The sequence below is a fragment of the Oryzias latipes genome, chromosome 22 (genome assembly GCF_053564925.1).
Source record: "Oryzias latipes strain Hd-rR chromosome 22, Olatipes_Hd-rR_3.1".
In the NCBI taxonomy this organism is placed as follows: domain Eukaryota; kingdom Metazoa; phylum Chordata; class Actinopteri; order Beloniformes; family Adrianichthyidae; genus Oryzias; species Oryzias latipes.
This window is the reverse complement of record NC_136258.1, coordinates 14,096,516-14,124,022: the sequence shown is the minus strand read 5'-3', so window position 1 is coordinate 14,124,022 and position 27,507 is coordinate 14,096,516. Positions and strand designations below refer to the sequence as shown.

Sequence of the window (27,507 nt, the reverse complement as noted above, 5' to 3'; positions counted from 1 at the left end):
CTAGTGTCAGAGAGCTTGGTCTCAGTCGCAGGTCATGGGTCTTCCAACAGGACAACGATCCAAACACACAGCCAAAAACACCCAAGAATGGCTCAGAGAAAAGTGTTGGACTATTCTGAAGTGGCCTTCTATGAGCCCAGATCTGAATCCCATTGAACATCTGTGGAAGGAGCTGAAACATGCCATTTGGAAAAAACACCCATCAAACCTGAGACAACTGGAGCAGTTTGCTCATGAGGAGTGGGCCAAAATACCTGTCGACAGGTGCAGAAGGCTCATTGACAACTACAGAAACTGTTTAATTGCAGTGATTGCCTCAAAAGGTTGTGCAACAAAATATTAAGTTATGGGTACCATCGATTTTGTCCACCTGTAGTTTTTCCAATATAAATTGTCAGACTTGTCAGTGCGATCCAGATGTTTGTAGATGCAGTAAACAATCAGGGTAATCAAATCCGTTTTTCTTTTATTTCCTGGAACACAAAGACGTTGAAGAAATAACATGTAAATTAATCAACCTAGAAATAAACAAAAAAGGTGCCTATTCAAAAAGGTTGAGTTTAGTGGATTGGGACTGCTGTAGATGTTCAGAATGAATAGAACGTTTTTGCTAATAGACAGCCGGTGAGCCTGATATGCAGTAGGATCTTATATGTTCACAAATAGATGAGTTGTAATTTTAACTAAATTATCCAATGGGTAGTTTATGTAAAAAAAACGATAAGAAACAACCAACTTTTTCACCAAAAATTATATTGGAGACATTATTTGATTATTTGGAGACAATATTTGAGTATTATTTGAGGCAGAAGCTGAATCAACGCAGCATAAATGAAGTAAGAAAATGTCAATACTCTTAAATAAAACCTCTACATGCAAAAGAAAAAGCTCCACAGCAAACAGCTGCTTTAAATATTTCCCAAAGAATAATATTGTTCTACAGCTGTCTTTATGTGTATGCAAAGTTCATAATAATTAACTCTAATGCAAGTAAAATCATCCCATGTGGACAAATTTCACCCCACCCATCTGTGTTTCTGTGCAGTGTAAAGCAGACAAACACTACGCTTCAGAGAGAAGCGGACAGTTTACTTTAAGGTTTATTAAATTAACACAGATATTTTAAAACTGAACATGTTTTTAAGGGAAATTTTAAGATACTTTTTTCATTTTTTAAGAGAAAATTGCTGTATGGAACTTCTGTTTTGTTAAAGCAAAAGTAAGCATAGTCTGATTGTTGCACTAAACATGTCACTTCGGGCTCATTAAACATGTTACAGACACATATTTATCTTTGGTAACTTAGCTAATGGGGCAGAAAAAGACAAAGACTTGAAATGTCGACCTTTTTAAAAACTGCTAACATTTACGTTTCAAGAAATTTACATTATATATATACAAAACCATACCAATTTGCTTTAAAAAAATATACAGTACAGATATGACGTTTGGACACACCTTCCCATTCATTTCAATGAGAGGGTGTATCCAAACTTTTGGTCTGTACTGTACATATATATATATATATATATATATATATATATATATATATATATATATATATATATGTTTTTTTTTATTTAAATGTATTTCCTTTTCATGGTTGTTGAGAAGATTTTGAAGAAACTCTGAAAGTTCTGGTGCTAACAATAAAAACACAGAAATGTTGACCAAGTTACCTTCTCAAGTGACATTTCATCGCATTAAAGTCCCAAAAAGTGTTTGTTATGTAACATAAAGGCTCTAATTCAATCTGTTTTTTTGTGTCTGCTCCTGATTCACCATGATTTGAATAAACAAATACCAGTACTCAGAAATGCAGTTTAAAGCTTAATTTCTTTAATATCTGTCCTCCATCATAAAAAAAATGCCCAAGAACATATTAAAACTACCAATAACACAATTTTCATTGGAGTGAGTCTTTAAAGAAGCGGCCATTCCAAACCAACATACGTTGCTGTCAGGGTGATATGCTCCTAAGACGCTCCAAATTGGCCCGTGGGAAAACTAGCCTGCATAACAAAGCTGCATTAACAATAGGTGCCTCATTTGTCATGAGTCTTGTCTTATGAGCATATTATATTACCCCAAATGAACACAAGAACTTCAGACATATTTATTCAGTATAGCTGCAGGTATGACCCGGTGTGTTTATTCTTAATAACAGCTTCTTTGTGTAGCTTTTGTGTGACTAACAGCTTATTTAAGCTAATCACATTGAATGAATGTGTTCATGCATGTGCACCTGTCTGTTCTATGCTGTTAAATAAAGCCAGCTTTCACAATGTTATTGTGAGATCATGGGAAATAATTTACAGCAGTCTGTCAGTCCTAGATGATCTTGTGATTCATAGGTAAACAAAATGATGACTGAATTACATAATAGTTTGGTATATTCATCATTATTTTTGGTCACTGTCGTTTTGCCAGTTAAGACTTCACCAAAGTGTTTCTGAAAATAATAATATTATCAATAATAATGCAAGTGCTGTACAGTGACAGAGCTATAAAACTGGATTAAATAGATTAAAAGTGTACAAAGAAATTCTTACAAAAATAACATTATTAAAACTAAACATATCAAAAGCAACAAATGACTTTTATTATTATCTCTTATTCATTCTCACATTAGACTGTAAATGATCAATTATAAGGAACCTGAACCTTTTCCACCATTTTAGATTTAAATGATCAGTGTCTAAGTGGCTTGTAAAATGATAACAAGGTATTACTTGGTAAACTAACTTTTCTTTCTGTTATTTTCATATTTGGATGTGCTTCAATGTAGATTCTTTGATTTTATCATAAATTACAGCTCATGACAAGACAGGAAGGAAGTCGTTTTGAAAACTCATTGTTCACAGAAAGAGTAGGTTTCATGCAAATGCTATTTCTGCTGTCTTTAAAGCTGCTTTTATCCATCCTAGAATGGAAAACCCGATGTGAAATCTGTGAACGGAAACATTTCTAAATAATAACGCACAATGTTAAATAGCAAATATATAGTTTGTAAAGGTGAAAGAATCTTAATTTTTTTTTAATTATAAACCACAGATGCACTCTTCCAGTTGAAACACACCCCTTCTCAGTACTATGAATAATTCTGCCGATACAGACCTTATTATCACTGTTTGGACCATCAGGTTAAACGAATGCTTTGCTAATATGCTGATTTGTTTTTTTTACTCACACTGATCACAACAACACAAATGATTGATTGAAAAGTAAAGCCATTTAACCAATCATCCTCTTTCATGCTGTATCCTGAAGTCACCAGCTTCATCATCTGCAGTGACTTGCAGCACCAGATTTTTTTTTTTATGTCCCATGAGACAACATGTGCGTGTGTGTGCGTGCGTGTGTGTGTGGTCAAGGAAATCCAAGACGGATAGACAGAAGGACAGAAAGGACATCAAATACCGTAGTAACCAATAGGTCAAATGCTCAAGCTAAAAAACATCACCTTTTGAAGTTTCATGACTGTTCTCTTTGTTTAGTGGGTATCTTGCAAAGGCGTTTTTCAGACTAAAGAAAACATTAAGATGATTATGCGTATATATGTCTGGGATGATGATCTGGTGACCTGCGAAAGGTTGCATTCTTGTGTTTGGTTTTTGACAGACAGCTGACCTTTTCCTCACATCCTTCCCCTTTTTTAAACCGTCTCTGGTAGAATAGTTTCATCTGACTATCTTTCTCCTGCTAGCTCGTTCCTCAGCTCAATCTGCATTTGTAAACTCTGTGTTTTTGTGGGGGGCTGTGGCAGGCAAAGGCATAACAATTCAAACCACATAGCTCCCATAATGTTTCACACGAGAAGTCCGTCTTCTGGGAGATTTTATTTTCTTCCTTCAGACAAAACACATCGCTGATGAAGAAACATTCTCATTTGTGCTGTTGGTGTTTTCGGAGCAGCTCTTTGGATTACCCGTGTGATTTTTGGATGATGTTTACTGAGACTTTCAGTGACTGCTGGGTGTTTTTTTTTCAGTCCTGGTGCTCACACTGTTGCTGTTCGACGGGATCCTGTGAGAGGAACCAATAAAATGATGCAAGCTGACATGAAAAAAGCATCATCTCATTGGGAATCTTTGTATTTGACCACTTTTCTGTGGTCTAGATAACTTGTTGATTAGAAACAGAACCTCCTTCAATCTACTTGTTCATATTTAGGTAATCTGCTAATTCCATGGCCAATAAAATATGTGATGTTTGTACTATTTCATTTTTTGGATGTTTTGAGACATGTTTATCCCTTGTGCTATCCTAGGCACTTTAACATTTGGAGTTGGGTCATCTAGACCCACTAGACAGTGCGGTGAACCTTTTTTCTTCAATGATCAGCGATCTTCACTGGAGTCCATGGATTACATGAAATCCTCTTCACCTTTAACCACCTTTGTCATGGTATGGATAACATGTCAATGTAAGGGTGGGGTCATCTAAGATAGCACAAGGGTTAAGCCAAAATATGTTTGGAAGTTTATCACATTTAATCCACCACAGGCCTGTAGTAATTACCCTGTTTTGTGTTAAACATAAAAAAATATGCATCTTAAGTAAGTTTCATATAGAATTTTGAGTTGTATGCACACAACTGCAGTAGCATTTTGTTTTCAACATATATGAAGTAGTAAAACATACAAATATACTTAAAGAATTGTGTGTAATAGTAGCTATTTTTTGTGATGTAATAGCAATTAGATCTAGAATGCTTGTAGAATGACCCATTTTCTGCCACGGTTTGGCTGGTAGACACAGTTCTGCTGAATTACTTTGTACTTTAAAGGCTTTTACTCCAAGACTGCAAGCTGGCACACATCCCAGAGCTGCACAACCAACACGAATCACGGCACCGCGGTGACAGAGAAAAGGGAATGTCCTCTCCAAAATGTTGCCTTTGGTTTTAAGTCAGAACTCCTGTGATTTTTTTTTTCTAAAGGAGATCAGTGAAACTCCATTAATTATCTATTTTGTTCATGGACAGAGGAGACTTTCCCTTGGCGACTCTCCCAGACAAATGATGCTCATTCAGTCACCCTCTGGTGTTTGCTGTCATATACTTATACATCAAATGCAGTCATTGAGGCCTGCAGTGTCTGGGATGCGATCTGGGCGGACACTTCTCACTGCAGGACGACGAACTCTACACTGCTTGAAAATCATTACATTCTTACTTAATTTGATTACTTCTATTAACAATGATAATAATCCTTTTTTAATTCTATTTTTGTTACACGTACCTGAATAAAGGTGTAAGGGCCAAAATCTTGGTTGTAATTCATAGAGTTCCCAATTCAATTCAACCTAGAGTTTAACATAATTTGAGTCAATATAAAATTATTATTAAAATTGCCACCAGAAAACACATTTTCTTGGTTAAAAAAAACCTTTATTTACATTATTAGTTCTTAAAACTAAACAAAAGTGGTATTTCAGTCAGACAACTCATGCAGTAAAGTTTTCCAGTAAAGAAATTTACTTTCACATTCTTTTAGTTTGGCATAAGGCTCCGTTCAATTACATAAGACCTCCATGAAACTTTTGGGTAATAAACTACCCCTAACAGAGCTCACAGGTGGAATCCGGGGAGGAGGGTGGGGCGACGAACGCAGCACTTGCAGAAAAGGAAGAGAGGAAAAACTTGCACACCTGGACTTAAATAGGATGCTGAACAGGTGAGTTGATTAACTGAACCGCCCTAGGGAGGAGTAATCGAAGTAAACGCACTGCTTGAATAGTCTGCCTGAAATGCTCCCAAGGTCACTCACTTCATTTATCAAAATTAGCCATGTTTGTTTTAAAACCAGCTGACAGCTGTTTTATTTGCCTAAAAACAAAAAATATGACTGGGAAAATGTTTTTATTGATTAGGTCAACTAATATTCCCGGTCAAAGTCAAAATTAATTTGATTATGATAAATAAACATTTTAAGAGGCAGCCCTTCTCCAGAACAGGAGCAAACATCTGTGCTTCAGAGGTCGCACATCCATAGAAAGCAGGACATCAAAGAAAGATGAGTGTTTGCACCTGAGTGCAACAGCACTTTTTCATTCAGTCATCTTCTAAACCCATTTAGTCCCTTTTGGAGTCATGGGGGTGCTGGAGCCTATCTCGGCCACTGGTGGGCTAAGGCGTGGCCCATCCTGGACAGGTCGCCAGTCTGTCGCAGGGCGCAACAGCAGTCTTGATTGTTCAAACTTCATTGAAACCAAGTGATTATGACACACACACAGGACTGTGGTTCATGCACGTTTCTGCATTTCAAAAAGGTAAGTCACACACTTGGAAAATCATTGAAACTTTTTTAAAACTGCAAAATTTAAAAACTATTTTTTTGGTTGTTTGCAACGATCTGGGCTGCAGCTCTCTAAGTAGTTTTAGTACCTGGAAATGTAAGTTGAGTCACTTTAATAGGGCAAAAAGACAGAAGAATTATTGTAACAAAGAGAGGAGAAGTTATACAAAAGGAAGGAAGCAAAAAGACATGAGAAGGAAGAGGGGATTAGGGATAGTTGGAGATGAGGTCACCATGCAAGCATGCATCGTTTATCTCATTTACAAACATATATCTTTTGTCTACTATGTTTTATCAGAAGATGTAAAATAGTTTCTGTTTTGGAGGAAAATGTCAATAAAATAATATGAACATCTATGATTTTAAATGATGATCTCTGTAGGTGTTTCCCCTTGTTTTATTGGGAGCTCACCTCCTGATTTAGCTCAACAAGTTCAGCAGCAATACACGAATTACGGGAAGGGGGGATTGGAAGCACTTCCTCTACATCTCCTCGAGGTCATGGACCTCTCAGCCCCAAGCGAACACTCTCACACACACACTGGTGTGACATCTGCTGAGGATAGGAACTGTCACACTGCAGTCTCGGCTGGGGCCTGCCATCACAGATGTTCTCAGCGAGGTCCTCAGTCCATCCCTCCACCCCTGGGAGAGTTCAAGCCGGCGATCCAAAGAGACTGAGAGAAAATCTGTTCTTTTCCAATTTAACAGGCCAGTGGATCCGTCAATACACACACATACACACACACACGTTAGACCATACTAAGCTTAAACAGACGGGAGTCACTATCCTGAGATTTTTGTGAGTGTGTGTGCATCTGTTAGTGTGAAATATTGAGGTGGGAGAAAAGGGGAGGGTAAGTATGAGTGCAAATTATGGTGGAAGTGATAGTATTTTTTCTGTGTGTGTGTGTGTGTGTGTGACAGCATGGAGACCCCCGACGCCTGCTGGACATTAATAAACATTATCATGAATATTTAATCAGCGTCATGGAAACCCTCCCGACGTTGACAGAATCTCCCACACACAGCCGTGACAGATTGGACAAGTGACAGCAGGAAAGTTTAAAGCGCACAACATGGGGTTAACTGCTGCTGAGCAAAAAGCCTGGATCTATTTCTTCCAGTTTTACCCTACACATAAACAGTTTCTTATTGACACAAAACCTTTTATCTATTGACAACATTTATGACAGATGTTCATGATAAATCCTATTTAATGCAATGTTACTCCATTGAGTAACATCGTCTCAACAAGGTAAATATATTAAATTGTTGTTTTGGGCACAAATGTTCTATTATTATTGTTACAATCAACATTTAAGGCCTTTTAAGCAAAACTTTTTTTTAGTTAATAGCTTCATTGCTATAGAAAATGTCCAGTTATGTTACTTTTCAGCATAAAAAATTAAATGAGAGCCAAACCACAGGAGGATATACTGCAGAGTATTACGATAAGAGATCAGATTATTGTGGACAGTTGAAGTAAAACAGACTACTCAGCAATTAAAAAGCTCCACGTGTTTCTTGTATCTTGGAAAGCTTTAGTCTCTATCAGACTCATAGAGACTAATATTGCCTAAAATTGACAATAGGTCCATGATAATAACAATACCCCAGGTTAAATGTAGGGAGATAAGTCCTAGTGCAGAGGTCTGCTGTCTGAGCAGAGGTTCACCACTCCTCATGACATGATTGACATGAACATACTTGATGCATTGAATTAATTAAAGTGACGGGAGCACATTAGACAAGTCCAGATGTGCGCCAAAACCCCACCCCAAAACATTAGACACTCGTAAAACATGAAGCTTTAAAGTCCCACTCCGATCATCTATTGATATATTTTAAAAGTGTTCCAGTGGTCTTATATTTGTGATAATGCTGTTTTTTAGCCATAGAACTGATTAATTCGAAATTTACTTCGAGACTCTAGGTGTCTGCCCTGACTTCTCATCATCCGTTTGTTTACACTCTCTCCCACTAGCATACAGCCACTCACACCCCCAACCTAACATTTGAAGTGCAACAAAAACAGCGAGCAATATTGGAGCTATCCAGCTGTACAGTTTGGAGTCCGGTGCCAATGTGGGCAAGGAAAACAAAGACGTCCATGGATCTAGTGGTCTACAAGTAGACGTGTTAGACTGGAGCAGAGCAGGGAGCTTGTGATGCAGGCTTACCTACATCACACCTACAAGCTTTTTCCAGCTGCCTTTTTTTAATTTGCTTCTGAGTCACAACAATTTGAGCAATACTCAGAAAATCAGATTTTAAGCTTAAATTTGTAATAAATTATGCTCTCCGTCGTGAGAAAAATGCCACAGAAACACATAAAAAAAGAATTTTTTTAATTAAAGTGGGTCTTGAAAATACATTACAATGGTAAGTGTCTTTATTGAGTGAGTTTATTGAGTGTTAAATACCTACCTAAGAAAATGTTTGTGTCTGTGTGAGTTAAATGATGTTTGGCTGCTGATGTGCAGCAGCAGCTGCTCACATGCTTAGCCAGGCCAGCGTCTCAGGTTACAGCATAGTGTGCAGCTGACGTCCCACAGATACGACTGAGTGTGGTGTGAATCTGCAGGACGTGGCTCAAAAACAGCATATGTGTGAATTTGTGTGTGTGTGTGTGTTACAAGGCTACACTGAGAACGTTTATCAGATGCCACAAACATCTTGCAAAACAACAGCTTCTGCTTTTCCTTCCCACCTCTCTTCTGTTTATTTTTCTTTTCCTTTGTTTAGGAGACAACTTGGATTCAGACAGTTGAACCCGGTGAAAATGATGACATCACAGCAGGTGAAACCGTCAAGAAATCTCTTAAGGGGGCCCAAAAAAACAAAAAAAAATCCACAAATGAAACCATAACCCACCTGTTGGGGATATCTAAAGACAGTTTTAAAATCCTTATGGGATGGCATGTTGTGGCAAAGTGTGAGCTTTGGCGATTTTCACATTTTCTTACAAAATGAGGAAAAAAAATACTATCTAAAGGAACTTAACAAAATTTCCCACGCAAGTCTGCAATCACAACTAAAATGTTATTGACCTTTGATCCTAAGAAGGGGACACATCTTGAATTTCCAAAAAAAACACCTTGACTACTTTATACAAATTTAAACTCCTCCCAGGGATTTCAATCTATCCCGATCTGACTCCTCGAGGTACATGGGAAAAAATGTTGGATCTAAAGTTTGTTGATTTTAAATGGCGCTAGCATGGCGAGGTCACAAAAGTGCCATTTCTCTGTTGCCTATACATTTCTAACCGGAATGTCGCGAACATTTAATTCATAAATCGTTGGCTCCAGCTGAACAAAACAATAAAACATTCAATATGAACATATTAGGAATGTGGGCGGGGTTACCAAAAACCTCTGCTGCCGTGGAAATTGAAAAATGTACTTTAAAAAATGACATAAATCTTTTTGTTGCTCCTAGGTGACCTAAAGATAAAACGGTTGCTATGGAGATAAAACCAACAGAAAAGCAGCCTTTTTTTTTAGGAATTTGTCACATGCAGCTCTGACCAGGGTGGCAGGGGGCAGAAGCAGCCGCTCAGCCTGGTCAATAGGGGGCGACAAGGCCAAGGGGTGGTAGCACCTGCAGGTCCTATAACGCTGCTCGTGGCTTTGAGGTTTTATCATTTCTGCTCTTGGTTGTACTAATAAGGTCTATAATGCTGGATGGAGTCCCTGCTTTCAGTTCCTTTTAGTCTTTGGGCTTTTTAAGTGAACACAAATATTTTTTGGACAGTTTAACATAAAAGTCTTGCTTCCTTTCAATAAAATCTTAAAGCTGAACTAGTGATTTTTCTTAAATAGTTTATACATGGACTTAGGTGTCCATATTACACATCTTTTTTTAACTTTAGTCACAAAATAGAGAAAAGAATCACAATTTTCTAGGTCAAATAAGTCATGTTGTGCAGTTGATTGAAGATTTTTGCATCCAACAGTGCCATAATAGGAGTTTTGGGGCTTTTATTCACCTGATTGTTTATGAAAGCACAAATATTTTGTTGTAGTAGTCGCCATGCAGGGAGTCTCTTTATCTTCTTTTTATTTTATTCCATTGCTAATTTTTAAAGGTTTGTTCATAAAATGATGACCCAAAAACAATAAAAAGGAAGATCGTTCTACAAATACTATGTTTGAATTCAACGTTTGCTCAAGTTTTAATAGACTCCCGGCTTTGGCAGCTTTTATCTCAGCCGAGAATACGAGCGAGTTTGATCCGTACAAATCTGTTAACCTCCTCTAAACCCCCCCATTCCTGCACCGTCCCTGTGAGTCAGGAATTTCCTACCATCTTAATGTGGCACCTTCTGCTCCGTCTCTTGTGCACACTTCACAGTGACGCCTGTGACTCCGAGGAGGGGGGGGGGGGGGGGGGGAATCTGCTTCTTACTATTGTAAACAAACAGGCAGACAACCAGCAGCCCCCCAGGGCTAATTATTAGCTACTAGCAAACAGTGGAAGCGTGGAAAAAAGGGAGCTTGTTCGTGTGTGGGCAGGTAGACACACGTTGTGCACCTCTGTGGAAACAATGAGGCTGGCTCTGGAGGTTGATGAAGCAGGTGTCACATCTGCAGCACGGAGCTGAGTCAGCCTTTAATGACCGGGTTTCTCAAACGATGACAGACATGAAAGAGGGCGACACGGCTTCTCCAGCCGTACTGGAAAACGCCTGCGGTGAAGGTTTGTTGCTACAGAAGGGTGAAGCTCCTCCAGAACCCAGAGGCTCCATGAGCTCCCCCTAGTGAGAGCAGCACCAATGGAGAGCTTGCAGCTTTGCTCCCCTCATTCATTCCCACATTTGTGAGGCGCCGTTGTCCTGAACAAGCAGAGATGCTTGCTCAGCATCTCTCCACCCCCACCCCACCCCTCCTCCTCATCACAGGCATGCATAGTTCGTGCAGCTTAAATAAACTCCCCTGTCAGCTTAATGATGCTCCGCCTCAATCCAAGTCTCCTTCAGACCCTCACCCTGACAGCCCCCCCCCACATGAGCCGACCCGGAACCTCTTCACAACCTCACCCTCAGCCCATCTGAGGAGGACTGGGAGTCCAAGACCAGCCGTAAACAGATCCAGCATGTTTACTGGTATTTGGAAACGGGAGAGACGGGATGCTGACAACCAGGCGTCCAGCTTCAGGCGTCTCAGCTCCAAAGAGTTATAAAAATATGAAAATTCATTCACATTTGGATCCTTGGCTATCATAAAAAACCCAAAAAGAAACGTCTGCGCGATGTGTAAAAATCCTCTACTTAAGAGTCTCTAAAACTGTGGGAAACGAAAGAAGGAAAAATAAACAATCGCCGGTTCTTAGGAATAACTTCTAGATAACTTAAATGCCACAGCCAAATATGAGCATGTTTAGTCAAAGAAATAACAGCTAAATCCTTAAATCCCTGCTCCCATCATCTTTTGTAAAAGTGTTCCCAGTGGTTTTGCAGTTTTAAAAAAACCTGTGTTGTTTTCTAGGACGTAGTTTCTGCAGGAGTTCATTACAGATTGGCCTCTGAGTTGTGGGCGGGACTGTTGCTGCAGAGAAACCCCCCCTCCCTTCCCCTCCCCTATGCGAAGCAGGGATCTTGTGACCTGCCCACCCTATTTTTGACATCACAAAAAAGCCGAATTTCTAACATCATTTTTTCGTCTGAAAACGGTTTGAATAAAGAAAAAACTCAGAAATGCAATTTGTTTTAGCTTAATTTTCTTTCTATATGTTCTCCATCATGAGAAAAATGTCACAAGAGCAAGTTAAAAAACAAGATTTACGTTTTTGGAGATGGTCAATCCCTGACCTGCTCCTAATCAAACAACTGACCTTCCTCCCTTGTAGAGATAGGGGAAAAAAAGAGGCCTCACTCCCCTCCAGACCAATTTTTGAGGCGCCTGCTGAGCTAGGAGAAGTTTGTGGAAGAGGAGGATTTCTGGGAGCGTCTGATAACAGTGGCCTCTAGAAAGCAGACATAGAAAAATAGTATGGCTGTCTAGTGTGAGCAGAGATAGGGGATCCCCCTTCTGCATCACTGAGCGGTTGGGTGACGGATGCTGCTGTCTTTCTCTGGCACTCCTGGAATTTGCTGCATCTCTCTGTGAGGCTCTGACTCAAGCTCCTTCAGCCCCAATCAATATATTGAATCTATTAGAGGATGGGAATCTGCAGCCAGATCTCACGCTAAGAGGGATCGTGCTTCATTTATCACACGACCCAAATGATTAAATACAAAACTGAGGGAATAGGCTCTCTATAGAATATTTAGGTTCTAAAAGTGTGTAAGTTTTAATACTCAGTGCGCAGATGTTTTCTGCTGCTGCACCAAAGAGAGCCAAAACAAAGGTAAGAGAGGTGAGCACTGCAGATTTTAAGAGACTGTACAGCAGTGTTGAGCTCTGTGGTCCCACACTGACCTCTAATGGCCAAATGTGGTACTGAGTCTTCAGCTCCAAGGCAGAGCACTTTTATTTTATTTTAGTCAGCAATAACAGTAAATGATGACAGGAATAAATCAGGCCTTTCCAGTTCATCCAATAGGAGGGTTTTATGATTCCCCCATGTCACAGTAAAAGCCTTTTTACAAGCTCAAATTCACCAATCTGTCTAATTGACTTCCTCACATCAGGGAGCCCATCTGCATCTGACCTGCTGTTAAAACCACACATTACGCCGTCCTCTGTGGCATAAGCCAGCAGCACATTATTTCCGCCTGTCGTTAAGGCATGCTGGGGTAATCCTCAGCTAAAGGTCAAGCTCGCTCTGCTCTCGTCCCCCAGGTCCAGCTCACATTTATAATGCAGTATAAACAGACCATGATGTCTGCTGGACGACCTTTTTTTTAGTGACCGTAATGGAACGTTTAGTAGAAAAAAAAACAACCAAACTCAATCCAAGACACGCCTTTTTTTCACCGACTCTTCCGGGGATAAATAACTTGTCGGATGCTAGAGGATGTGTGGAGTGAGGGTTTCTTTTTATTGTGAGGGCGGCAGCCAATCGCCGCACGCAGGAGTGTCTGTTTGGGACAAGATAGCGGTTGCAGTCACAAGCCTGTCAAGCCTTTCAATGGGGGGGAAGGTCAGTGGGACGCCGGACCTGGCTGGCTGGACGCTGAGGCCGCACTGAGCCAGGCGGGAGAGGGGCATTTTATGGACCAAGTCAGAACACAAACGCAAAAAAAGAAAAAGTGTTTGTTTTTCAGTGTCCTGGTTGGATTAACAGGGTCGTCTCAACCGGTGGAGGAGACTATTAGCACGCTGCCTCATTCGTGTTTTCCTCAAAAATCAAAGCCACGGAATGGAACGAGCCGGCGGCAAAATAAACTTGACGTGTTTTGCTGAGTACGCACTTCCAGCATCTGTGGCAGCTGGGCTCCTGGCAGCACAAGGTGGAGGGAGGTAACTAACATCTACATCCGGCCCCCCCTCTGCTTCTCCTTCACCATCATTCCTCTTATTTTATTTGCAACCTAAGCACCAGCTGTTAAGATTATTATGTTTTTAATAAGGGGGGCAGGAGTTCTGGCTGTCATTTATGTGGATTCAGCAAATAGGCTTTTTTTGTCGACGATTAAAACTTTTTAGGATTCAGCTAAAGTCCCACTCCGATCATCTTTCCATCTATTGTAAAAGCTTTTCCTGAGGTCTTTTCATTATAATTATACTGTTTAAAAAAAAACCCCAGCATCAAATCTTTTTTTTTTGGGACATAGTTTCAGAAGTGCAGGAGGGGGCGGGACTTTTGGAACAAAGCAACCCCTCCCCCCTTCCCCACCCCATTGGTAACAGCTGGGAGGTTATAGCCCGCCCATCATCTTTTTCTACGTAACAAAAATGCTTTTTTCAAAGGATATTTCTTCGTCTGCTCCTGATTCACAATTCTTTTTTTATTAATACTCAGATTTTTCTTAACATGTGTCCTCCGACTTAAAAAAAAAAGGCCAACAGAGCATGTTCAAAATCCATCGGAGTGGGTGTTTAAGGCTGCAAAGTTTAACATTTTTACATCCATGGATAAATCTAAAATATTTATGTTTAAAAAATCATTAGTTTGTGTGAAGAAAAGAAAATATCCTCCAATCAGCCTGCATTTGATTGATGACAATAACAGGCTAAGAAATCTTGATACACCTTCAACTTTTATTTAACATCACAGCTCCTGTGTTAGGACAAGCAGGCGGTGAATCTTCTAACAGTGAGTCTGAACAGAAAAACCACTACAAGTGAGGAGAAGGAAGGTCCGAACGCAGCCACAGGCCTGCATGCACTGACAGATGGGAGTACAAGAGTGCTTTTTCAACACATTACAGGCTATTTAGCCAGTGGGCTCGGTCTAAGCAGGTGGAGAACCACCTGAAACTGAGCCAATGTGCGTCACACACGGGGAGTTTGAAAGACAAATCAAATGTGAAAAACAACTACAACAAAAAAGGCACCAGTCACCCAGCAGAAAGCGAACGGGGTTTGAAGTCATCAGAAGCTAAAACCAACACGATTGCATCCAACAGAGAGCTCTGCGGATGGATGGAATAGCAGCATTGCAGCGAGTGTCGTGACAACACAAGTCTGTAAAGCAGTCTTATTTCTCCCCTGGTCCTGGGTCAGAAAACAGTCCTAAAGCATGTGTTTCAACAGACAGAGAATGTTTATTTCAAGCTAAAACAATAAGCAGCCAACATCAGAACACCCCCTGTTCAGTTACTCGATACTCCCTCTGGCATAGGATTTGCTGTTTGAGTTCAGTGTATAATTAGAAACAAATTACAGACATTTAATTAGGGTGTACAACATTTCAGGTTTTAATTAAATTCTAAAATCTTTTTTTTTTTTTTAGACTACAAGCAGCTGTTCTGGTCTGTATTGTAGGCCACTTGTTCTGCTTAGAAACAGAAAGCATTACTGGACATCATAAAAGCATCAGTTTAAAAGACAGAAATAGGGTGAGTATGCAGTCAAATCATCCTCGAACAGCCAGGAATTCAGATTCTCTTCCATAGGAAGGGCAAAGCTAATTTTCCCCAAATACACTTGTAACATTTTGGCAGGCAACTCAATAAAATGAACCAAGCTTTGTATTTTTTTTTAAATGGGTGGAGTAGTTTTACAGCTTAAAAAAGGAAAAAAGGAAAATAAAATACAAACAGAAAAGCCCTACCCATAAACCAGCTACGAAGCTCTGGGTTTAAAAACAGGGATATTTGTGAGATAAAATCATTTGTTTTTTGTTATGGAACAACAGGCGGTGTGAGTCATTATTCGTCATGTCCCGTGTTGTGGTGGTAGTTTTGCTGACATGAGTACAGAGAAGAAGAGACAACTTTACAAAATGATCTTTTACCTACTGAGTGATGATTATGTCCCCTCAGTGTCTGTGACAGAGTCTACCACAGGCTGACTCGGAGCTTCCTCCAAAGGCTCACTCTGTTCATTGTTTGGGTCCTTAGGAGGTGAAGCCTGCACTTGCTGTGGCTTCCTTTCACTCTCAGGGAGCAAACAATCACTGGCGTGAGGGGCGTTCGACGTGGGCTCAGCAACATTGGCGCTGCACCTTTCGGGTCCATTGACCCGCTGGGTGTGGGACGAATCCTCGTCATTCTGAGGGGATTCCTGCTTTTTCAGAAAGCGGGTGGGACTTTCACGAGGGCTCTCAGCTGCTGGGAGGGTCCCAGGTGAGTCTTGGGATGAAAGCGGCAGCAGGGGGGAGGCGTGGCTTATGGTCTCGTTGTCTGGAGAAGCAGAGGTCTTTGACGGGAGATGGGGTGGTGACTCTGAGGGTGGAAGGGTCTCTGGTTGAGGGGAGGACTCAGACTGGGGGGGGCGCTCAGGCAAAGGGCTTTGATCCTTCTCATCAGAGGACGGTTTGGGTGAATGGGTTACGGGGGCAGACTGTCCCACAGGTGTCTCAACCAAAGCGGGAGTTTCGGACTGCGGCATGGACACAGCTGCTTGGTTCTGTGCTGGAGGAGGAAGAGACTTTATTTGAACTTGAGGTGGGGGCTGATTCAGACTCAGAAGAGGGGGCTTGGCTTGAGCTTGGGACACCAATGGGGACTGGAACCGCTGCATATTTGGAGGGTTGATTTTGAGGGGGGTAAGCGGTTTGCCTTGGTTGAGTGTCAGGTTGGGGTTGATGGGAGGAGTGGGGAGCAGTGGAGTGGGCAGAGGAAGAAGAGGCGTCCAGCCTCCTCGCTCGCGTTCCCTGTCCCCCTCACGCTCTTTGTCGCGCTCGTGTTCCCTGGTGCGCTCTCTGCCACGGTCCCGGTCTCTGTCACGCTCTCGGTCCCTCTCGCGGCTCAAGCGGTTACCGTTCATCTCCCTCCTGAAGTCAAAGTCTCGCTCATCTCTATCTCTTTGCCTCTCCCACGGCCGTCTGCGGTCATCTAGGTCTTGATGCTCGCTGTCAAATGGGGCTGTGGGGCCACCACTACGGTTCCAGGGTGGTGGTGCCCCCACAGCTCCTCCTGTTCCCCCTGCTGTACCGGAACGGCCGTCGAAGCGATTGGGGAAGTTCTGTCCTGGTGTGGAGCGCTCATCCTGAAAGCCTTTTGGACCCCCTGGTGTTTGTGGGCCGCCTTGTATCCCATCTCGTTCATCAAAGTCCCCTCTGGTTTGGTTCCACCGACTGTCAGGAGTGAAGCCTGCAAGAGCCTGCAAACGGCCAGCTAAGCTGGATCTGGCCAGCTGACTTCCTGGGGTCTGTAGCAAGGGAGGCCTGCCTCCACCTCCTTGTCCTCCACCACCAAGGGGTTCCCTATGGTCTGGCGGCGGGGTGCGCAGTAAGCCAGTGCTCTGCTTTTCCACAGGAGGAAAGCGGTAGTCTTGGTCTTTGCCTTCATCTGCTCCAGAGGAGGATTCTGTTTCTGCTTTGGGTAAACTCTCATTGGTGAGGTTGGGGATTCTGTTGAATGGGTCCATGGGAGTGAAAGGGACCCTGGGGCGAGCCGGAGCCCGCAGAGAACCGTCTGAGATGCCGGGAGCTTGTTGGACTGGACCTGGCTGCATGAGGAGCGGGAAACGAGCAGCGTTCCCCGGCTGAAGGAGGTTAGGTCGCACATCCAGGGGCAACAGGCCGGGCATTCGCGGCCCACTCAGACCAGGCTGATGCAGAGGATGAGGAAGAGAAGCTGAAGGGTGCATGCCGAGCAGACCCATCCCACTGCGGACTGCATTCTGCATGCCTGGACACAGAAAACACAAAGTCATTTTCAAATTTGGCGTAGCATCAAGGATGAGGACAAACGTTCTTTTTCTCTCGTTTGACAGCATGCTAGATTTAGTTTGTTTTACCTTGAAGTGTTAGTTCTACTGCAGAGTCCATGCCCTCTGCAGGTGGTGCAGCTTTCTCAACTGCGGCTTGCTGACTCTGAACTCCTACTGGGTTGAAGACCCGAGCTCCAGGAATGGCCGAGGGCATGAAAGTACCAGGTAAAGTGGTGGTTGGAGGCATCATGGTGCTGAAAGATGCTTCTTTTACAGCTTCTTGTGTGGAAACTACTGTTGGCTGCACTAGAGCTAAGACATAAATAGGAGAAGCAAATAAATAAAACATTTAAGAAATGTACACAAATGTTTAAATCTATTAATAAAGCTTGGTTAGGGATAGTGTGACGATAACCGCATCACAGCACTTTTTTTTTGAAAGTTTTTTTTCTGCTTATGATGCGTACATGGAACTATAATAAACACATTAACCACATTCATCTTTGCTGATAATTTACTTTTTCTGCTAGTCCTGTGTTCAGACTTCAAGGGTTTCTGGGGGAAACCTTTTATTAGTGTTCTCCTTCACTCCCTGCGCATGGCTCTCACTCCCTCTACGCTGCACGCTCCCTCTACTTACACACACACACGCGCACAGTTTCAGAAGCACACACACATCCCCGTTCTACTACAGAAGTTTCCGTCTCTGGTAGAAATACGACAAATTTACTGGGTTCTAATTCTTCATTTCCATTACAAGCTGCGTGCGTTCTTGAGTGCGCGACACAGCCGCCCGCCAGATGATTTTGTGTGTGTGTGTGCGTGTGTGTGGGGGGGTATTACTGTTCTCCTTCACTCTGTAACACCAAACAGGAACGCGCACTGGTTTCGATGAATATCACTACATGTTTTGTTTGGGAACTATGTTGTTACGTGTCTGTATAAGCAAAGGCGGAGCCTCCTGCCCCGCGTTCTTCATGGGTGTCAGGCTTCATGGCTACCAGAAAGGTGACAAAGTGTCTGCAGTCTCGTTTATTACTGGGCAATAAATAATATTCTGAGAAGATGTCTGTACCAAAGAGCACAGGTGAAACTCGCGTGCAGCTCCAGAGCGGTCCGGTGCAAAAGAATCAGCACCCCCAACACGCGTGTGCGCGCTCCTTCCTTTTACACACGCAGGGCGCTGACACACACACATAGTCATTCTACAACACCTATATAGTTAGTTCATTAGTTAGAAAATATTTAGTTGTTACTGTAATTTGTTAATAAAGAATACAGCGTTGTAATTGTATTCATTTGCGCAGCGGCCGCCGAGGGATTTTGTGTTAACCGCGACACCGCGCCTCCTACTGGTTCATCACCGCGGTGATCAAAAATCCCACTCCGTCACAGCTCTAGTTAGGGGCAACCAAATGATTAGAACTTACATTGAGAAGCTGCAACCAGTCCCGCTGTCTGAGCGGCCTGCATGAAACCTACACACACGTAAACAAAAACAAACAAATAATTTAGTGTAAATAGACAAACTGTTTCATTTTTAAAGAATCTTAACACAACAGCTAAAGAAATCAATTAAAAAAAGAGCATAAAAAAAACTTTTTAAAAAGCTATAAACACAATAAAAACACCAGCAGGGCAGAGTTTGAACCTACATCAAATGTCTGTCTGTAGCATTAAGTTTTAAAATGAGTTTTAAAAAATAGACAATGAGGAAGCTTTTAGAAAGTCCGATAGTGAAAAAGCCTGGTTTTCCTCTGAGCTTCCTTTACATCGTGGGGCAATGCGGCTTCTCTTATGCAGACCAATCAGAATGTGAGCAGCAGCATCCTGGACCACTTAGAAATGCCAAAGGGATGACTGGCTGACTCCAAAATAAAAACAAGATACAGTAAAGCCGATTCCTGATGAAGGAGTAAATTCATGTCTCAAAACGCTGCTATAGGGCTGCACGATATGAGGAAAACTCGCGATATGCGATATTGGTGATTAATATTGCGATAACGATAATTTGCGGTATATAAACAAATATCAAACCAACCAAAAAAATAATTTCCATTTCAATGCAACAGTATAAAAATTATACTCCAAATGACCCTTGTCGACATAGGAGGCAAACATAAAAGGGCTCATCTGATTGATCAACAGCGTAAACGGGTCCTTCTGATTGGTTAAATGCATGAAGGGATTTATTTCATTTATTCAACATTTCAAGCTGCCATGAGTTTGTTTTAGCACATTTAACCCTTGTGCTATCTTAGATGACCCCCCCCCCCCCCCCTCCATTGACGTGTTCTCCCTACCATGATAAAGGTGGAAAGATTTCATGTAATCCATGGACACCAGTGAAGATCACAAATCATTGAAGAAAAAAGGTTCAGAGTACTGTCTAGTGGGTCTAGATGACCCCACTCCCAACGTTAAAGTGCCTAGGATAGCACAAGGGTCAAGGTAAACATTTATTGCGATTTTCGCCGTCTCTTGCGGTATGCATATTGCACAGCTTGATGTCGCGATAACGATAAATTTGCGGTATATTGTGCAGGCCTACGCTGCTATGATAAGAAAGGCTTCACCGTCACCTGGACTTTTGCCACGTAGCTAATTTAACGCTTCCGTTTAAAATCAATGTCTGTTTTCATCCTGAGCTTTGACAGTTTGTTTCTCATCTAGAGCCAAAAGACCACATGGCTGCTTACCTGGTGGGGGCTGTGAGGCGTTAAAGGCAGGCCTCATGAATGGTGGTGGCGGCCCATATCCGGGCGGTGGTATGCCCATGTTGACAGGGAAAGAGGGAGGTACCAAACCCACAGCACTGGGAACTGCCTGGGGAACTGGTAACTGCATGAGAGAAGGCACATTAATGATACTCATATAAATATAGAAATATCACAATATACTAGCGTGGGAAATAACACGGAGTTGCAATTGGTCCTTTTTTTTCAAAACTTTAAACATTATATAATAAGGTTTTTGCAGATGTTGCTCTGTACCTGGACAGGCATCATGGTGACCTGATGGCTGTAGGTCTCAGTCTGGGTGTTGGATGTCGCTGGGCTCTCAGCACTTACTGGCTGATTTGCAGCTTCCTTGGCTGGTTCAGAGGTCTTGGCTGCTTCCCATTCTGCAACCCCAAAAAATATTTTTTTAATAAGATTAAATGTAAGTTTTAGAATAGCAGCAATACGTTCTTTCATCAAACAAGCACTTTTTGTTCTGCAAAATTGTAGATCTGAAAGAAATGTGTATTTTTACCTTCATTGACAGTCTCTTGGTCAATTATTCCTCCCTCTGCAAACCCATCCAAGTCATCCACTTTAACTTTTTCCCATGGTATGTAGGTGACTCCTAAATCAACGTCCCAGAACTGCTTGTATTCCTGCTTTACGCCTTTGTTCAGAGCCCATGCAATCTGAAACAAATTTGCAAACACAACATTTTTAAATCCTTTTAGTTCAGGTTCTACTAAATAAAGACCATGGTTAAACTGAATTTGATAAAAAAAACAATTGAAAAAAAACAAAACATAAAGACCTTGATGATTTTGGAGCTTATTTTGAAAGAGCCTGTGCTGAGTTTCTGACGAGCCCGGTATGCATCCTGTCTGTGGACCATGCAGATGTAGGCACAGCCCCTGGGGGGGATCATCTGCAAAAAGACCGTTAGTATCAGACGTTGTAAAACGCAAAAGATCAACACAGCAGGGAATACTAAATGTCCTGCATGAACACGGACAGCTTCCATTGAATGTGATGTAGTGGGATACCTTAAGCGCGGCTTTACTCACATTGATGGACTCAATCTGGCCAAACTCTTCAAACAGGTTTGTCAGATCTTGCTGAGTGGCCTTTTTGTCCACCTGTCCAACCCACAAGGTTGTGCTGCACACTAGATAAGGAAAACAAACATAGAATTGGTCCATATGCTTGAAAGTACAGAATACTAAAAGATTTGAGTTACATTGACTCATAAAAATGTCACTTCACCACTTAAAGTCTTGGATCGTATGGGAGGCAACCCCTTCTTCTGACGCTCCTTCTCTCGTTCTCGAGCCCGTCGTTCACTTGAATAAGATCTCGACGACTTCCTCTTGCGATCTCTGGAGCGTGAGCGGGACCGCTTACGGTGTTTGCGTTTACGTGAGCCTGAACGAGACCGGGACCTTCTTCTTTTAGGTGACCTGTAAGAAGCCTTCTGTTATACTAAATTCAAAGGCACACACTGGCTTGCAGAGACGATCAAAATCAGAATAAACTAAAAACATCCTAACAGCTAAAGCAGGGCTGCTCATTCCTGGTCCTCGAAATCTACCACCCTGCCCGTTTTCCAGCTCTCCCTGCACTGCTTGCTGCTGAGTACCTGGACCAGGTGTGTTCATTCAATCAGCATTTGGAGACATGTGATTGAGCTAATCAGCAGCTAGCAGGGCTTGGAGATCTGAAAAGCATGTAGGATGGTAGACAGCGTTAGAAATAAAGAAAAAAAAATGGTTGTCTGGCAAGTAATATTTGGTTGTCCTCCCCAATTTTTGGTTTTCCTTCTATACCAATATTCAACAGCAACGAAAGCTTCTCAGATGTCCGTACTTGCATCTTTATTTCTTCTATACCTCTAATATCAACTGCCTCTTATGATGGACATTTAAAAAACTCTTTAAATATTAACAACAAACATTTTACTAAATATTGAAGCATCTGGTTACACAAAGTATTGCCAAAAACCTGAAACTAATATCTTTATAACTAGTATCTTTACACAGATTTAAATATATTGGTTCTTTTTTTTCTTTGGTCTTGATAATTGTTGCTTAAAGAATCTAAAATACAAAGACTGTTGTAAAAATTTAGAATATCATATCAATCCCATGGAAAAACCTTTTTTTTCAGCTCATGTCAGTCTGTTCTGTTATAAGTGAAAGTTAGTCTTTTATGAATGTGCTTTAAATCTTCTGTTAATGGGCTGATTATTTTGAATGTGTTTTTGGAGACCTCTAACAGTTGCGCCAGGTACTGTTGTTCAACACATTTATTTGAATAATCTTTATTGAAAAGTGCACATGTAGAAACAGAAAGGATTCGCTAGCATGCACGCACTTCGTTTGTCAGTGGAAAGGATGTGCTGCATATGACTCAATTCAGAGGTTGCCAAAAATTATAGTCGAAAAATACCAAAATGTTGAATAAAAGACCAGGTTGTCACATGGACAACCATCAGGTTCATTTTGGTTGTCTTCCGTGAAATCTGGTTGTCTCGGACAACAGGATAACCACTTATTTCGAACGCTGGTAGATCTTGAGGACCAGGAATGAGCAGCTCTGATCTAAAGGCTCCTACACTAACAAGAAATACAGCATTAAAAATATTAACAACTTATTTTTTTGAATTCAATTAATCCCAGTCAAGATTTTGGATAAATGGATAAATTTCCTTTTATATTTATGTTGCCAAGAAACTTTCTCAAAAGGAAGTATAAAATCAAAAAGTATTTTAGGACTTCTTAAGAAAACACTTTTCCAACAACAAGTCTTGCAGAAAAGAGAGCAAGTTAATTTACAATAAGAAGGAATCTAAGACAAACTGACCTGGAGCGTGACCTAGAACGCGTTCTGGACCGTGTGCTTAAAGCTTTCTTATCATCTGCTTCAAACATGTCCTCCTCCATTCCGTCAGGACCCTCGTCCAGATCCATGTCCTATAAAGACACAAGTCCCTCAGTGAAAAGCAGCAACTACAACCATTCTTCAGCTCAGTAAAAAACAAGTATTAAAACTTGTTTAAGGGAAATTGGCATAAATACCTGCTGCTGGTTGTCTATGGAATCATCAATCTTGTTTTCTTGGTCAGGCGGCTGAGGCTGGCTGCTGTTCTGTGACGCTGTAACAGAGTTCTCTTGGCAAAAGATTGAGTCCTGTGCCTCTATGCTCATGGCCTGCTTGGACAAAAAAAACAACATCTTAGCTCATCATTCATCATTTCATTGTTGGTTTATACATAAAGCACCTTCCACCAGCAGCCAAGGAGGCCCAAAGTGCTGGACACATGGAGAACAAAACATAGCATAATCATAAAACATAAAAGAATAAAAAGCACAAAACCAAATTACAACATTGTAGAGACATCAATAGAATAGAATAAAAAACATGAAGCCAAAGCTCAAGCTAAGCTTGTGTTCTTAAAAACAGCTTCATGACATAGTTGACCAAAATAAGTGTTAATGCTGTGTTAAAAACCATTAAATAATCATTTAATGATTTAAAAGAGAAAATAAGGCTGTAAACATTAAAATTATTTTTCTCTTCCTTTTATTTTCTAAATTACTTAAAAGCTTTCAAATATGATTAAAATATAAACTGTCCACTTTGAATGTTATGGGGACCTGATGCTTGAAGATCTGACACACCCTAAATGTTCCACTTAGGTGAAGAAGAAAGCACTTCAGGAATTCTTCTTTTTATCTGAACCCAAATGTTTCAAAATGATCCAAAGATTCACCTTCTGCTGGTGCTCTAGCAGCTGCTTCTGAAACTGCTCCAGGTTTTGCTGCTGCAGCTGCTCGGCCAGTTGATGGAACAGTGAACTGTTAATGGGTTCTGACACCATGGGCCTAGGAAAGGTCAACAGCCTGATTATACAAAATCTGAATATTCACACAGTTAGCAGAAACAAAGAATTTGGATCACAAATTAAAAAAACATAAATACAAAAAGGAAAGGTTATTATAAACTAAAAGAAACATACATCTGAGACGACGATGTCTCCTTTTTTGATTCTTCACTGCGTTCGGAATCATTTCCAAAATCAAAAGGGCCCAAGAGTTTCTGCAACAAATAAAAAAATAAAATATTATCCTCATGATAACAATGAAAGAACACAAAAGTATAGGGTTGTAGTGAATGTAGCCTTACCTTATTAAAAGAGGAGACCCTCTGCTCCAGGGGATTGAGGCTGTTAGCAGTAGCAGCAGCAGTGAGCTGAGCTGTCAGAGCTTGCAGCTGCACTACAAGGCCAGCATCCAGAGCTTGCAGCAGGGACGGCTGGGGCTTCTGATGCTGCATCTGCAAACTCTGCACCAGCTGCTGAAGCTGCAACATGTAACAGCATTCAAACATTTACGTCACTAAATCCAAATGTTTCAACGAAATAAAAGCTGGCTAATAAAACACAGAGAAGGTGTACTAAAAACATTATTAGTCACACAATTCTGTTTTAGACTCATCAAAACACATCAAAATGATCATAATATATATATTTTCCTTTTATTGTTTGGCATTGTATATAACGGTTTAGTTCATTAAAAGGAGACATTCCCAATAATCAACACAACAAAATAAAGCCCTGATATGTGACAATAGAAAAAACAGCAGTAGCTGAGATACTGGGTAGTGTCTGGCTCACTGACCTGCTGTCCCTGAGGACTTTGTAAGATTTGAGCAACAGCAGCCACAGTATCAGTGTTTGTAATCTGTGATGCCCAGTCAGGCAGGCCCTGGACAATGTTTGCAGGAGTGGCGGGTGTGGCTGGGGTGCCTGAGTGGAAGAGCACAGAAACAACAGAAACAAAGTGGTTAACCACACTCAGCAAAGGCACAGAATATACTCAGAGGGGGTTGTACTGACCAGGTGTAGTGTTATTGACAGGCGCTGCGCTGCTGGGCAGGACAGGTGTGGTGCTGGGAGGAGGAATCCCTGCGGCCATGTCCAAAAGAGGCTGGATTATGTCACTCTTGAAGACTGCATTCTTTTGCCACAGGTTAAGGACTCGCACAATCTTACTCTGCAAAGGCCAGAAGGATGCAAAAATAAATGCAAAGCAGCAGTAAAATTAAGCTTTGGATACTTTTAGGTTTGAATGGAAAGTCCGGAGCTTGTTTATAGGGGTCAAGTTCTTGTAATTAATACTTTTTTGCTTAGTTTATGTTAGACAGTGGGCGTTTGCTGAAACCAGAATACCATCCTGTAATTGATTTCTTTTGTAATAGATACAGGCCCATAACATGTCCACAAAGTGACAAATAATCACCCCCACTTGCACCCACTAGAGCAGGGGTGTCAAACTCATTTTCACCGAGGGCCACATCACCATTGTGGTTGTACTCAAAGGGCCAGATATAACTTATACATGTAACTAATGTAATGAAAAATAAATGTAACCCCTCTTTAATTTTAAATATCTCATCATTTATTTATTATAACTTTTTAAAGTGACAATTACAGTTGCATAGAAAACACGTTTACTTGTTATTCTAGTATAAATCCTTTAAATTTGATTCTGTCAGGATAGATTATATGACAGTGTTTAAGTGCTAATGTATAGTTGCCCAATCCGATATTTCAAGTCCAGTTCCACTTAGATATGAATAAATTAAATGATTTTCTATTTTAAGAAACTAAAAACGTTTATGTTCTCGTGGGCCACATAAAATGATATTTGCGGGCCACATTTGGCCCGCGGGCCTTGAGTTTGACACATGTGCACTAGAGGTACATATGCAAAACCATCAGACTAACAAAATATTAAGGGATTCTGGGAAAATGCATGATCAAAGCAGCCCATCACTTGGATGAATTTGTATCAAACAACAACAGGAAAAAACAAAGAGAAATTGAAAACAGCAACTAAAACCTGTCTCACCTTGTCATCTGAAGGGCAGCGGTACAAGTGCTGGAACGTCAGAATAATATTCTTGCTGAAGCGAGGTGCAAAAACATCCTTCTCTGTGCCAAACTGGTGACGAGACTGCCTGACGATGGAGTCGATCACATACAGGCCTGGGACTTTGTATTCGGGCTTGCACTGGCAAAGAAAAAGGTGTGAGCTGTAAATACCCTCAAAGCTGCCTATAAACTACTTTTTTTACTTAAAATATTCCAAGGTGTTGTGGAGAAAATATGGCCACAATTATAGATTTCAAGTAGCTAAAATAAATGTATACAAAGTAAGAATTAGAAAGTGAAGTCACAAGGAATTTTCCAGATTCATACACATGGGACTTAAACTTAATGAGAAAAAAGTGATGTGGAATTTTTCAATTTCATACAAGTTGCAAAAGCTCTCAAACCATCTTGTATGATAATATGAAATACCTTTTGAATGAACTTCTCCACACTCTGGACAACATGCTTGTAGAACTGAAAAAAAGAAAAAACAAACAACTTGTTTGACAAAATGGATTTCAGAGCAAACAGCAGAAAAAAGTTGTACAGCAGGAGATCTGTGCAGCAAAAACAAAATGAGGGAAATATAAAAAGAAAAATGTGGATACCAAATTTATTAAACAGAAGTGGAAAACATCAATGTGCAGGACAGGTGCACACATTTCAAAAAGATTTAAGCAACATTAGTGATATACTTTACCGATAAATGGATGGGTAAAAATAATGTTTTTGACAATTTTAACAAAAATGTTGGTAGCACCTTATATTTTGGAAAACTTTGAAATGTTGTTGTTTATTGGTTTCTTGTGCTGTTTAGATTTTTTTTCTTTTAAGACAAGCATCATTTCTGCCAGTAGATGGAGTCAAACTACAGGAGTTAAGCTGCCTTCACATTATTGAGATTTTTTTAGTATATTAGATTAGGTAACATAGTATGAAGCCCAGAGGCACTGAAGCCTAAACCAAACTTCAGTTTAAGAAAAATAGAGAACATCGAAGTTTTTGCTAGATGAATCTTAACAGACGTTAAAGTGGAGTTCTTAGTGATCAAAGTACAACTGCGTGGTAACAAGGCTGGAGATATAACACGAAAAAGGTCTTTGTAACTTTTAACACATGTCTGGTCTCTGTAACAATCTGGGAAACCAAGGTTAAAGACATAAAGAATAATGGAAACTCTGAATATCTGCATGATGGTATCAAAAAGAAACTTGGGAATCCTAAGTGGGCAAATCACCAAAAGAATTTTCCTTTAGTTGTAAAAAAAAAGACCCATCAATTTTCAGTTAAACTGTTGTGTTTATAATAGGAGTGTTAATGACAACTTCCTTTCAAATCTTTCA

General features: G+C 40.9%; 2 protein-coding genes across 4 annotated transcripts in view; both read right to left on the bottom strand.

Moving 5' to 3' along the window:
- Positions 1–15,785, bottom strand: part of tiam2a (TIAM Rac1 associated GEF 2a) — a 93,412-nt gene extending 77,627 nt beyond the window's left edge. The window contains exon 1 of the mRNA XM_078941033.1: positions 15,648–15,785. The gene's annotated coding sequence lies outside the window, so the exon portion shown is untranslated. The remainder of the gene's footprint in view (positions 1–15,647) is intronic.
- Positions 14,936–27,507, bottom strand: part of scaf8 (SR-related CTD-associated factor 8) — a 28,936-nt gene continuing 16,364 nt past the window's right edge. For all 3 annotated transcript variants that reach the window (XM_078941034.1, XM_011490509.4, XM_078941035.1), the window contains 18 exons: positions 26,594–26,638; positions 26,142–26,303; positions 25,127–25,283; positions 24,909–25,036; positions 24,415–24,591; positions 24,248–24,327; positions 24,002–24,113; positions 23,307–23,438; positions 23,092–23,201; positions 21,496–21,689; positions 21,297–21,397; positions 21,044–21,157; positions 20,765–20,921; positions 20,503–20,633; positions 20,209–20,350; positions 18,940–18,987; positions 17,597–17,821; positions 14,936–17,487 (listed from right to left, as the gene is read on the bottom strand). In XM_078941034.1, the coding sequence (XP_078797160.1) occupies positions 15,662–17,487; positions 17,597–17,821; positions 18,940–18,987; positions 20,209–20,350; positions 20,503–20,633; positions 20,765–20,921; positions 21,044–21,157; positions 21,297–21,397; positions 21,496–21,689; positions 23,092–23,201; positions 23,307–23,438; positions 24,002–24,113; positions 24,248–24,327; positions 24,415–24,591; positions 24,909–25,036; positions 25,127–25,205 (3,756 nt within the window). In that variant the 5' untranslated portion in view covers positions 25,206–25,283; positions 26,142–26,303; positions 26,594–26,638 and the 3' untranslated portion in view covers positions 14,936–15,661. The remainder of the gene's footprint in view (positions 17,488–17,596; positions 17,822–18,939; positions 18,988–20,208; positions 20,351–20,502; positions 20,634–20,764; positions 20,922–21,043; positions 21,158–21,296; positions 21,398–21,495; positions 21,690–23,091; positions 23,202–23,306; positions 23,439–24,001; positions 24,114–24,247; positions 24,328–24,414; positions 24,592–24,908; positions 25,037–25,126; positions 25,284–26,141; positions 26,304–26,593; positions 26,639–27,507) is intronic.